Here is a 12,885-nt window from a genome sequence, read left to right as displayed (position 1 = left end):
AATGTCTGTAAAATGCAAATCTAAAACTCATTATGAAATAAATGTAATAGAAACTTAAATAATGACATAAAATGAACTGGGCGAAATGGAACATGTGTGTAAATGATTAAACAAGTAGTATGGACTGTCAGTCCGGTCAAAATATGTTGTTTTTCTTTTGTACTATTACCACTAATATTACATATGACACACAAAACATATATTCGTCAACCTGTCATTGCTGAAATTTCAAGAGCTCTTTGGGGCCACCTGCTGGCATGGAGGCCCCAAGCAACCGGTTTGTTTGCTCACTGCTTGGGCCACATCCCCTAAATATTCACATATGCTCACATGTCCCAATGCAATATAAAATAAAATAAAAAAATATTAATAATAAGTTCATCCCAAATGAAAGGTGGGTTTGTATACATTTGGTCTGCCCCACTGGCTACAGCCTTGCCGCAAATGACTACTGCAGGATCCTGCTTGATCCTGTGCCTGTTTTGGGGAGAAATTATTATTTTTGTATGCATTTCTAATTTTTTTTTCATGACAATGGCATTTAAGAATGGAGGAAAATATAAGGCCAGATGAAAGCTTCGTCGCCATTTCTATCCACCTCCATACTAAGACCTGTTTGCAGGCTACATGTTGCCGTTCCGGTTCTTCTAGTCAGGCGTCTTTTACAGTTACTTTTGGAACCAGTAACACCTAAATATAGTTTCCCCCTCTTTTGTGTCTTTCCTCCTCCCTTACATTTCATACCACTGCCATAGTCGTCGATTAGTTGTTTATTTTTCTCACTTATGTGCAGTTTAACCAACACGACATTCATCCTGCAAAGAAAACAGGACATTGTATTGATAAGCAACGTCAGTGTTATTTCCAGGGTGTCAAGTCGCGATGGAGAAAATACAACGTCCGGTTTGACTCCTTTCAACGTAAAACCAATTGGCGACTTACGCGATGCTCAATTTCAACGTGTAAACAGTTATGTATGCACTTATACAATATCATCCTAGAACAGATGTAATGAACATATCTAATATCAGCTATGAATGTATAAACCCTGCATATTAAACAGATAACGTGTCCTACACATTTATTTCGAAAGTTTAACTATGTAACTTCCGGTATAGTTATGCGACTTCCGCATAGCTTGACAGAGCTGAACGTCACGGATGCTGGTTGCGTTGCGCGAGACAGGTCAGCTCAGCCCAGCCGCTGCCCGAGTAGAAAGACCTAGCTAACAGCGGTACAGCTAGCAAACATCCCTTTCCCCTAGAAGAAGGAAAACTCTCCTTCACCAAAGTACACACATCTTCGAAGACCCGTGTCCGCGTGAAAATGAAGAGGCGGATACACTTTGGTTCGGTGCTGGTTTATTCGCTAGTCTCGTATCTCTGTTCGTGCTCGGCGTTTTATCTTCCGGGTTTAGCCCCAGTGAGTTTTTGCGAAGAGGACCAAGGTGGCGAGGATTGCCAGGTATGTTAAACTGATATGACCCACAGTTTTATTGTACCGTGGATTTCCTGCTGTTGCTGGAATTGGCATATTCGTTTAAGTTTATTTTCCTATGTCTTTGCTAGCTAACCAGTCCTCTCCCAAAGTAGGCCCCGGCTAATATCTGGCGCCGGAACGTTAGCATAGTATTCTGACACATTGTTTATCGTTTTGACTGACACTTCCTGGAATTAGCAAGGGGAAAATAATGTTCCTACTGAGGTATCGGGTTCTCACCAGCCTATCATTTGACTGTTGGCACATTTAAACATTCAAATAATGAATTCTGACAGACATTATGATTGTACACATAATTCTATTGACGTCTATTGACGTCCTTGCAAAGATCAGGTGTTAAGTTTGGACTTGCCAACCCTTCAGAGAGACATATCAAATACAACGCTCTAACCTAAATTAGTCTTTGGTTGACATTTCCCTCTTATTGACATTATCGATAGCCATAGGAATGGATATGGGCAACCTCCCGCTACTGTCCTGTTTCCTTCCTAAGCCTTGTGTCATTGAATCAAATAAAGACTGAAAGACAAACTGGTTTTGCTTCTTCACAGACAGTAATTCAGCTGTTCGTCAATCGCTTGGACTCAGTGGAATCAGTCCTGCCTTATGAGTATGATGTGTGAGTAACATTTAATTTCTTCTCGAAGATGCTTTGATTAATGTCTGTCTATATTTTGCCCAACTCATTATCATCTTCTCATTGTGTGTGTGACCATCTGTACATTTGTTAAAGGTTTGACTTTTGCAAAGATGCCAAGGAAAAGAGGCCTTCTGAGAACCTTGGACAGGTTCTGTTTGGTGAGCGAATTGAGTCTTCACCATACAAGGTGGGTGTTAACAAGAACATTTAAAAGCCTGCGTGGGTGTTGCATATTATGGATTCAAGATTCAAGATGTTTTATTTTCATATACACATAGTTTACACCAGGCAATGAAATTCTTAATTTGTGAGTTTCCCTTCACCAAAAATATAAACACAAAAATATAAAATATACTTAAAAGAAAATAGATAACAAGCATGTTAGCATGTGCAATGTTCGCATGCAGCAGAAGGCACCAAAGGATAATAAGATATAAGAATGTTGAATACATACATTGGATATTGAAGATATGTACGTAGTGCAAATATAGTTCACAGTATTGAATATAGTGCACATGTAGCTCCCAGTGCTGAATGGTTGTGTATACGGAGTTGTCATGGGACATGAGAGTCATTCAGCAGCCTGATGGCCTGTGGATAAAAAATGTTGTTAAGTCTGGTTGTTTTGGCTTTCATGCTCGTGTAGCGTCTGCCAGATGGTAGCAGTGTGAACAGTGTGTGCTAAGGGTGTGTAGTGTCCTTGGTGATGTTGTAGATATTGATAAGATTCCGAATTGATCAATGTATTGTCTTGATACATAACTGTCAATCTGCCTTTTTACAGTTCAACTTCAAACAAGATGTGAAATGCAAGGCGGTGTGCAAGAAGGATTACAAGAAAGGCGACCAGGACGATGTAACCAAACTCGACTTCCTGAAGATGGGAATGCAGCTGAACTACCAGCACCACTGGTTAGTGAAAGGCATATTATGCTGTACTCACTGACATGAGCACAAACTTCTATTCAAGAAGCTTGTTGGGATAAACCAATTATTTTTCAGGATCATTGACAACATGCCGGTCACTTGGTGCTATGATGTGGAGGATGGTCAGAAGTACTGCAACCCGGGCTTCCCCATTGGCTGCCTTGTTACAGCAGATGGCAGAGCTAAAGATGCTTGTGTTATCAATGTGAGTTTTAATTTCTGTTACCTGGAAGAAAATATAACTTGCCATTAGAATTCATAATTAAACTCTTTTGTTTATTTAGTGAATATTATATAGGATGCTTGTGTTAAAATAGACAAGTGATCTTTTTAATATACTACTAACTGCTAGTTAAAGTCCTAAACAGTGTTTGATGATACTTACAGATGCACTATGTGAGATTCCTTTATGTGTACCATGAGCACATAGTGTTGAATAAGAATTGTTTTCTTTTTTTTCTTTTTGCAGTCTGAGTTCAACAAGAAGAACACGTTTTACGTCTTCAACCATGTGGACATCAAGATCACCTTCCACAACGGAGCCTCAGAAGGATGGAGAGGAGCTCGGCTGGTTGCTGCCACTCTGGAGCCAAAGAGGTAATTATGGTTGGAAGTAGTTGCATGTGATGCCACTGTATTCTGATTTAGGTGTATTCTCCCTCGCTAACACCACATTCATTAATAGTATGACAAGAAGGATTTTGTGTGTTTTTTTCACAACAGTATCAAAAACACGGATGAGAATAACCCAACATGTGAAGGAGGTAGCCCGATGGAGGTCCCTGGAGAGTTTGAGAATGATGTGTCAATAATTTACACCTACTCTGTCACTTTTGAGGTAGGCCATCAAACTATCATATGAATACCTATATGTAACAAAGATAAAACTATATCTATGTGTCTGTGATGATTTTTTAAAATGTTTTACTTGCCGTGACAGCAAAACAATGACATCAAATGGGCCTCTCGGTGGGACTACATCCTGGTCTCCATGCCTCACACCAACATCCAGTGGTTTAGGTATGAAGTCCAATTTCACATTGTGCATCACAGAAAAACCCCTCTCCCTTAAAACTGTGCGGGTCTTGATGCTTGTTAGTTGATGCAGTGCAATGTCTTGTTTGTATCTCCAGCATCATGAACTCCTTGGTCATTGTCCTTTTCCTGTCTGGCATGGTTGCCATGATCATGCTGAGAACCCTGCATAAGGACATTGCCAGATACAACCAGGTGGACCAGGTAAAAACACTGTTGAACTCTCTCATTTGCTGCTGATCCAGATGTGAATATTAAGTTTTAGGATACAAGTGAAGGTTTCTTACAGATGCAGCTGTTGAAAATAAACCAACAACAGAATGTAGTCTGACAGATACAGTTTGGATCTCATTAGTTCTTGTGTTATTAATATACTTGAAGGAACATTTTGCCATCATGCAAATTAACTATTCAAAGTAGCTGTTACCATACAGGTGTAAATCTAAAATTTCCAAACCAACAGCTGACTGAAAACATTGAAGGGAGAAGCCTTGTTTCAACCAGATGACCAGTCACTATTGAGGATATATTAAAGGGGTTTAAAGGGACACTTAATATCTGTTTGTAGTTTTTCTCTATTAGATTGTAGCTGAAATTTTACTTTCAAATATTGGAAGTTTACATCTGAATGTTTATTAGTCATCTTTATCACAGTTTCATGGCTAATGCTTGTGTTGAAAGCCACCAAGCAACGTGGGTGCACATTACCAAGAATTATAAATATTTTGTTACATTTCACAGGCAGACTTGATAAAGATTCCATCATCCAAAGGAAACTCCTCTCTACCCTATGTAAGCTTATTGAAAGCCGTTTTTGAACAAAACCTTTCATGGTTATTAAATCAGGTGTTTGGGTGTGTGTGATTGCGGCAAACAGGCACATTAGGACATAACGTAAAATGTGGTGTGGATATTCTTTAATGTACAAGTTATATGTGAGAATTGACCGAGGAGTTTTTCACACCAAATTTTACAGTTTTTGTTAAACCAGGTTTTCACAGTATTCACTTTATTTTGCTTGGCTAGCAGTTTGTGAGGTATTATTCACTACTTGGTGGTTGGTTAACCTTTTAACTTTCACCATCTGCAAATGTGAAGCACTTGCTTGATTGTGACTGTCACCTTATTGTGTCTGCCTCTCTTCCCAGGAGGATGCACAGGAGGAGTCAGGGTGGAAGCAGGTGCATGGGGATGTTTTCCGTCCCCCGAGGAAAGGCATGCTGCTGTCTGTGTTCCTTGGACAGGGCACCCAGATCTTCATCATGACCTTCATCACACTGTGTAAGGATTATCTTCTCAGCCTGTCATATATCATTTATTTGAGTTTCATTCTTATTAACTTCTACCAGTAGTTTCCCTTTTCCAAGATAAAATACATAATGGAGTGACATTGCTAGTTAAAGCTCAGCTGGTTGTCTCGCAAATGTAGTGCCCATCCTCTGAAATGCAGTGAGCTACCAAAGAAAACGCATGTAAGGAACATTTTAGGTTTTACAGTCTGAAGTTATGGGGCAGCATATAGGTGTAGTATTAGAAGCAGTCTTTTATATTGATATTCCAGTACATACTTGCAATGTTGCTGGTATGCTGTATGTCTGAATGAGTCCACTGTTAACTGTGTGTCTGCCGTAGTTCTGGCCTGTCTGGGTTTCCTGTCACCAGCCAACAGAGGGGCTCTCATGACGTGTGCTGTGGTCCTCTGGGTTCTGCTGGGCACTCCTGCTGGCTATGTGTCTGCACGCCTTTACAAAAGTAAGAATCCAGTGAAACTTGTTTGCAAAGTTTTAATTTAATTCTCACAACACAGTTAACACAGACTGGTTTACAGCCAGTTTGATCTTTCTTATCGTGATCATCATCAGTCTCTGTTTCCATTCTCAGCTTTTGGAGGTGAAAAGTGGAAGACGAACGTCTTGCTGACAGCACTCTTGTGCCCAGGGTGAGTTCACTTGATGCAGTCTGTCAGCTGTCTTGCAGTCATCTAATTTCTGCTCTGGAGTGACATGTTGTATCTTTATTTGTCCTTTCATCAGTCTCACACGTTAACCTTTCTCTGTGTCATTGTCCTTTGTCTACCTCTCCACCCTAGTATTGTGTTTGCAGACTTCTTCCTGATGAACCTGATCCTTTGGGTGGAGGGCTCCTCAGCAGCAATCCCCTTTGGCACTCTGGTGGCCATTTTGGCTCTGTGGTTCGGAATCTCTGTGCCCCTCACCTTCGTTGGTGCCTACTTTGGATTTAAGAAGGCTGTGAGTTAGGCCTCCTAATTTATTTATTTCCTGAGCTTAAAATTAAGAGTTGTAATAAGTTTTTCTTTCTTACCTCTCCTGTCCAGGCAATTGAGCAACCAGTGCGAACAAACCAGATCCCCCGTCAAATTCCTGAGCAGTCATTCTTCACAAAGCCCATCCCTGGTATTGTAATGGGTGGTATCCTGCCCTTTGGCTGCATCTTCATTCAGCTTTTCTTCATCCTGAACAGCATTTGGTAAGAATGCAGGAATGTCACCTGTCCAGATCGGCCTGCAATTCGTGTTTTGAACTCGCCTACAGTTAAGAAAGAGTTTGACCCATGTTGGCTTTTTTTTATCTTTCAGGTCTCATCAGATGTACTACATGTTTGGATTTCTGTTCCTGGTTTTCATAATCCTGCTCATCACCTGCTCTGAGGCCACAATTCTGCTCTGCTATTTCCACCTATGTGCCGAGGTATCTGAATGTTAAGGAGTCTGAAAAAAAATGAATGAATTCTACTTTGAAATATTCATTGTTAGTAACACATACTGTAATTGTCATATTGTAGTCGTGCTGGTGTTACAGGGAGGAAATAGAATAGCAAATATTTCACAAATCCCCCTTGATGTTGTTCCTCAGTATATTCTAATATATATTCTGTGCCTTTCTTACCTTTCATTGCACAGCCCTGACAGAAAGTTATGCAAATGCTATTTTGTATATGGAAATTAAGTCAACATCTATACAGCTTTTTATTTTTGCATCTGCTCCAGATTTATGTTGACCGGTCCTTATAATTGCATCCTAACATTTGTCATGTGTGTCCAGGACTACCACTGGTGGTGGCGCTCCTTCCTGACCAGCGGCTTCACAGCAGTCTATCTGTTTATCTACGCGGTGCATTACTTCTTTTCGAAGCTGCAAATCATCGGCGCTGCCAGCACCATCCTCTACTTTGGATACACTATGATTATGGTCCTCATCTTCTTCCTCTTCACAGGTGAGTTAAGTGACGCACAAGCTCTTGAAATAGTTACTGTGATTTCCTGCTTCTCCCCTCAGAAATCACTTTGACACCAGGATAACATATTGTGAGAGGTGGCTGTTGTTGGTGATCTCAGTTTGTTTAAAAACAACACATGATCATCTATGTACTGTATATTACATAGATGAGAAGCAGAGAAGCTAACTGCAAGTTACACAGAAAGGGGTGTGTAAGTATGAATGGCCTTATTTGCTTTGCTCATATTGTAGCACCGCCCTCCATCAGTTTACTGTAGTTGTAAATGCCAGTAATTTCAGGACCTCCATCCTGTTCCTGTGAAATAAGACACCAGGAAACAGTCCATACTATTGTGTAACATTTTTTAACGCAAAGTCTTGGCCCCTTTTCTTTCAACACTGGCAGTACAGAAGAACTGTGTCAACTGCGATTATAGAGCATTTATTTGCAGGGGCTCCATTTGAACTGTCATTTTAGTTTAAAGTTTAATGAAAATCAGGGAGTCTGGGAGAAATAAGACTAGAATGTTCAAAGTCCCTCTTGGTCAGATCTAGTTTTGCAGACTTATTTAGGTCAACTGTACCGTCTGTGGTTTGCGGTTTGACAAGTGCGATTCAAGTTTTATCAGGGAGTTCTGTATTTTGTTCTTTTTTTCTGTAGATCAAAAGCAAACAGGCAGCACATTCACAGATGATAATACATATATATGTAGTCAGGATTCCTGACTGTTGCTTCTCCGTGCTTAAAAAATGCAGCTGTGGGCGCCGCATAGCTCAGTCGGTAGCGCGCGCGAGCCATGTGCCGAGGCTCTGCAGCGGACCTGGGTTCGACTCCCGGCCCGGGTCCCTTTGCTGCGTGTCACTCCCCGTCTCTTACCCTGTTTCCTGTCTAACTCTTCAGCTGTACTATCAAATAAAGCCAGAAAAGGCCAAAAAAATACTTAAAAAAAAAAAAATGCAGCTGTGTGATTTAGATTGAGGAGATCTACATACCACACAGGTCATCACTGAGCTAGGATGAACAGAATATCGTCTCCATGTTGAACGAGACAAAGATTGACACACGTTGATATGGCAACAGCACTCATTTGCCCTCTCCAGCTCTCCTTCACACCCACTCCGAAGAGAATAGGGGTGTGTGTGGAAAAGGATAACATAGGGGAATTAGATAACAGCCTAGTCTTTTTGTCACCCACATACATGCTCCTCACCATGATGTCAGATGATGACATTTTTTCCGGTGTTATTCTGTCATTAGGCCAGATAAAAAATTAGCCCGCCGCACCGCTTGACGCTATCTTAACACAGAGCTGTAAGTACCAAGGGGACGAGATGTCAAAAGATTACCACTAAGAAATAATCCAAGGATTCAAGGAAAAGATGATCACTTTCCCTCCTTGCTTTCAGTTTTAATCTAAATAATCCTAATCTCTTTCATCCCCCCCTTTTTTAAAGTTTTTATTTTCTTGTCTGTCGTTTTCACCTCATCCCAACTTTGATCAAATTTAATTCGGGATTGGCTGCGTGGCCCCCATTGAGCAGTCAGATAGGATTTATACCGACATGAATTGATTCAGTGTTTTGACCAATCCTGCTTCTCAGCATCGGAGGAGAATATTCTCTCTATCTCTCTCACTTTCTCTGACAAAATAAACCGAAGGTGGCAGAGTTTTTCCTGTTTTTTAGAGATTGCAGTCCCAACCCTGTCAAAAGTTATTTTTTGAGCGGATGGAAGTTTGCTGCAACAAATTTGGCACTTCAGGATTTTGTTTTTCTCTGTCTGTGCTCCTGAAATATGTTAATTGCAGGACCGTGTGGCCCTTTGATTAATGTTTTACTCACATTTGTCCCAAACAGATTTCCAAAGGTTTCTATTTCCACTTGGGTGTTTTTAAATTGTTATTTTGATCAAGTAATTTATCTAACTTGTCTTTTGTTCTCAGGTACAATTGGCTTCTTCGCCTGCTTCTGGTTTGTAAATAAGATCTACAGTGTGGTCAAGGTGGACTAGAGAGGACTGATGGGAAAGACTGACTCCTTGCATTGGCAGTACTGGCCTCCTCGGTGCTGACTGGGGGATTAAAAAGGTCTGAATGGATCTGAACTGAAACCATCATAGAAAAGACCCGAAGAGCAGAGCCCGTCCTCTTTTGTGCTTTAAACTTATGTTGCTGTTGTTTTTCTTTTTAAAATATATATATATATGATTTTGTGTCCACTGTTGACCAGTAATATTTCGAGTGGCTTCTTGGAAATCAGTGTGGGTTCGGATGATCTGTCATAGTGAGCAGTTTGTTTTTGTTGGGTCGACAAGAAAACCCTGAAATGTTATTATTTTTAATTTTCTAAAGAAAGTAAAATGTTCTGTATTTTGCTTTTCTACTCCCTTTACACTTAATTGTTTTGTTTTTCATTACCTGTAATGTAATGATGGAAGAAAATGTGTGTACATATACTGTATAGAGCGAGCGAGTGAGAGAATGCTACTTAAAGATTGTCACCTTTTATGGAACTTTCTGTAGGAGTTTTGTTTTTTTCTTTCTTTTTTCAAGGTAAAGATGGGGCTATACATCCTTAAATATGAGCCTGTATTGTAGTTCAGAAAGTATATAAAACACTGACATTACTATGATACATGTCACTTCCTTTGTATTTGGTGGCTGCATTTAAGTTGGCATAGAAACAAGGGGGTACACTTGGTTAAGAAGCACATCTGTACATAGACAAATATGCTACAGCTACAGTATGTTGCACATGAAGGATGATCGCTCAGTGACATGCCTGATTTGTTTTGCCACGGGAGAGATTCTCACCTAGTTATCATAACGCAGTTCATGGATATACTGATCAAGACCGTTGAAATGCACCCTCTATAAGTTGTAATAAGCGGCTCGCTGAAGTTTAGCTACATAAAACACTGCTGCCTTTTGCTTTGAGCAGTGGGGAAGACATCACCCGAGGTGATAACATTTCTACAAATAAATGCGATTAATTCAAAACGAAGGCCGAATGTTTTTTTTTTTTCCTTTGCGCCAAAACTGTGCACACATGAGCAATTCACAAACATTTAACCATATTTCTTTTCTTTCTCTATGTTCAATACAAAATCAGAGTCCTGCTCGTATTAATTTTAAAGAACAGATAAAGTAAACACTAAGTTACTTGAATAAAAAACTAAACCCAAAATACTGACTTTTTATTCTATTTGCGGTGCTCCCTTTCATCAGCGATCAACAGCCGGCCCAACAAAATCCAACCTGTATTGAGGCTACGAAATGACTAATCAATCAGTTAGTAACAGTTTGTATAAAAACTCATTTTGTGTGTTGTATTTTCATAAATACATTTTGTCATATCAGTATTGTGTATTTTATTCCGATATATTTGATAAGCAAGTATTTTTTTGAATTTGTGACAAGATGCTGTCGGGTGTATTTGGGCCCATCTGACTGTCATACATTTTTAATTAAATAATAACTAATGCAGATTAATGTATAATTGATTAATCATGAGTATCCTTAGTTTTAGACATAGGGCTACAGGGTTAGGTGGTTGTCGTCCTCGTCTTGTGGCCTCATGTTATACTCCCTGAATCCACTCCTAAACATTTTCCTCTGAATCTTGATTCATTTCTCACAAGCTAGACTTCTTTTTTGTACAGACTTTCAAAAATGTAGAACAAAAATGCATACAAATATCTAAGCAAGTAATAGTTAAAGGTGCAATATGTAAAAATGTTAGTTGAAAACATTCTCTGATATTGTAATATTCATGGTTTGTGTTGCACAGCCACCAACAAATTTTTTTTTTTTTTTTTTTTTTTTTTTTAATTATTTTTTTGGCCTTTTTCGGCTTTTTATTGACAGTATAGCTGATGAGTTTGGACAGGAAACAGGGTAAGAGATGGGGAGTGACACGCAGCAAAGGGACCCGGGCCGGGAGTCGAACAGCCACCAACAATCCTGATGCTCAGATGTCCCACAACATGCACGGCTACGGTTAACAGTTACTCGAGCTGCTGCCAGAGTTTTAATTTGACAGCTAGACAATTTTTATGTTGTGAACTTTTAACTTTTGTTTTTATCTATTGTCATTACTATCAAGCATCTTAGAAGTTCTGTGATGTTAAACTTTATTTTTTTTTGCCGAGAGTTTGAAACTGACCTAACACCTAACACTCATATCTCACTCCTGGTTATACACTATTATCATTATTATTATTATTACTACACTTACTCCGCAGACATCCTGTGTGTTATCAGTTCTCTTTATTACATCTAAAGTCGGAGGTTTTGTTAATGGAGGCAGAGAAGAACACCGACACACCGCACACACGAGTGTTGGAAATAAAATTGTACAAGTGTTACTATTAATTCACTTTTATTAAACAACAGACAACTTCTGATGCTGGATAATGAAACCAGAAATTATACAAAAGCACAATAGAAATCACAAAAATATGTCATTTTAAAGCACTTAAAAACATTACTGTCTTCTATGTGACGATACAGTTCTTTACACACTTTGCAGTGACTCTTTGTCCTGAACAGAGCAACACCCTGACAAACTCACTCTACAAGTTTGATTGTCATTCATAATACTGTTGTAGGGATTTCTCCAGTGACCTTTTGAATAAACCGAAGCTCAAATCCACATCAGGTCAAGCAGGTCCGATTAGTTGTGAATTGTTTCCAGGAAAAACTACCACAGTCTCATAAATAATAATAATAATAATAATAATAATAATAATAATAATAATAATAATAATAATAATAATAATAATAATAATAACAACACATTTGGAGCACCATGGTTTATACTGCTGGATTTTTTTTTTTTCTTTTCCAAATCGCTACAAAAACATGACAGGAAGTGGGACGAGACACGCTTTTCAAATAATGCACAGAACGCTGCGATGCACCTATGACATCCTTTGGCATCACATCATAAATGGGCTGCCGTTCTCTGAGATGAGTCACCGCAAGCATAAAACACTTACATAAGAACTCAGCCGCACCGTGGCTTTAAACAGACAAGCTTTTTCTATTACAAATACTGTTTCGGGAGGTATCTTTACAAATCTACACGTATTCTGTGGACTAGAAGACATTAGTTACATAAGATCTTGCGGCATGCAGCCTACGTTAAATAACCGGTGCAAAGAGTCCACTGGAGTTTTTTTTAAAATCTATCTTCCTTTCTTTTTTTTTAGTTTTTTTTTTTTTTTTATCATACCCTGCTCTCTACGCACTGCATTGTTGTCTACCAACAAAAATACTGTGCTTCCTCAAAGCTGACATTACAAAGGCAGCAAATACTGAGTCCAGATAAACATTGGTACACAATAAGATGCAACATTTCTACCTTTCCTTGGTCGACTTCAAGGAAACAAAGAGGCTAAGACAATGTGGCCATAATCACAATTCTACTCGTTTACTCAAAAGGCGCTTTTGAGACTAAGAACAGTTAACAGCAACAGGGACGCAAACACACACACACACATATATATATATATATATATATATATATATATATATATATATATAT

General features: G+C 39.2%; 1 protein-coding gene across 2 annotated transcripts; it reads left to right on the top strand.

Annotated features, from left to right (window-relative positions):
• Positions 1–1,142: 1,142 nt before the first annotated feature.
• Positions 1,143–10,341, top strand: LOC119007234 (transmembrane 9 superfamily member 2). Of its 2 annotated transcripts, XM_037076757.1 has the most exons (18): positions 1,143–1,464; positions 2,052–2,119; positions 2,234–2,327; positions 2,925–3,052; positions 3,143–3,272; positions 3,537–3,664; positions 3,791–3,905; positions 4,008–4,087; positions 4,201–4,306; positions 4,844–4,894; positions 5,251–5,383; positions 5,735–5,854; positions 5,984–6,041; positions 6,192–6,351; positions 6,438–6,589; positions 6,699–6,810; positions 7,165–7,336; positions 9,282–10,341. In XM_037076757.1, the coding sequence occupies exons 1-18, from the start codon at positions 1,327–1,329 to the stop codon at positions 9,347–9,349; spliced, it is 2,013 nt and encodes a 670-aa protein (XP_036932652.1). In that variant the 5' UTR covers positions 1,143–1,326; the 3' UTR covers positions 9,350–10,341. The 2 variants fall into 2 exon arrangements, with proteins under 2 accessions (XP_036932652.1, XP_036932653.1); XM_037076758.1 differs by lacking the exon at positions 4,844–4,894.
• The last annotated feature ends 2,544 nt before the right edge of the window (positions 10,342–12,885 follow it).

Source organism: Acanthopagrus latus, chromosome 18 (genome assembly GCF_904848185.1).
Source record: "Acanthopagrus latus isolate v.2019 chromosome 18, fAcaLat1.1, whole genome shotgun sequence".
Lineage (NCBI taxonomy): Eukaryota > Metazoa > Chordata > Actinopteri > Spariformes > Sparidae > Acanthopagrus > Acanthopagrus latus.
This window is presented reverse-complemented; position numbering and strand designations above follow the sequence as displayed.

What these genes read in the sequence shown, in the direction of transcription:
- LOC119007234 (XM_037076757.1), top strand. Translation starts at nt 1,327, where the DNA reads ATGAAGAGGCGGATACACTTTGGTTCGGTGCTGGTTTATTCGCTAGTC. An exon ending in GATACAACCAGGTGGACCAG is followed by an intron (nt 4,307 to 4,843) that starts GTAAAAACACTG and finishes TACATTTCACAG; the next exon opens with GCAGACTTGATAAAGATTCC. An exon ending in CATCTTCTTCCTCTTCACAG is followed by an intron (nt 7,337 to 9,281) that starts GTGAGTTAAGTG and finishes TTTTGTTCTCAG; the next exon opens with GTACAATTGGCTTCTTCGCC.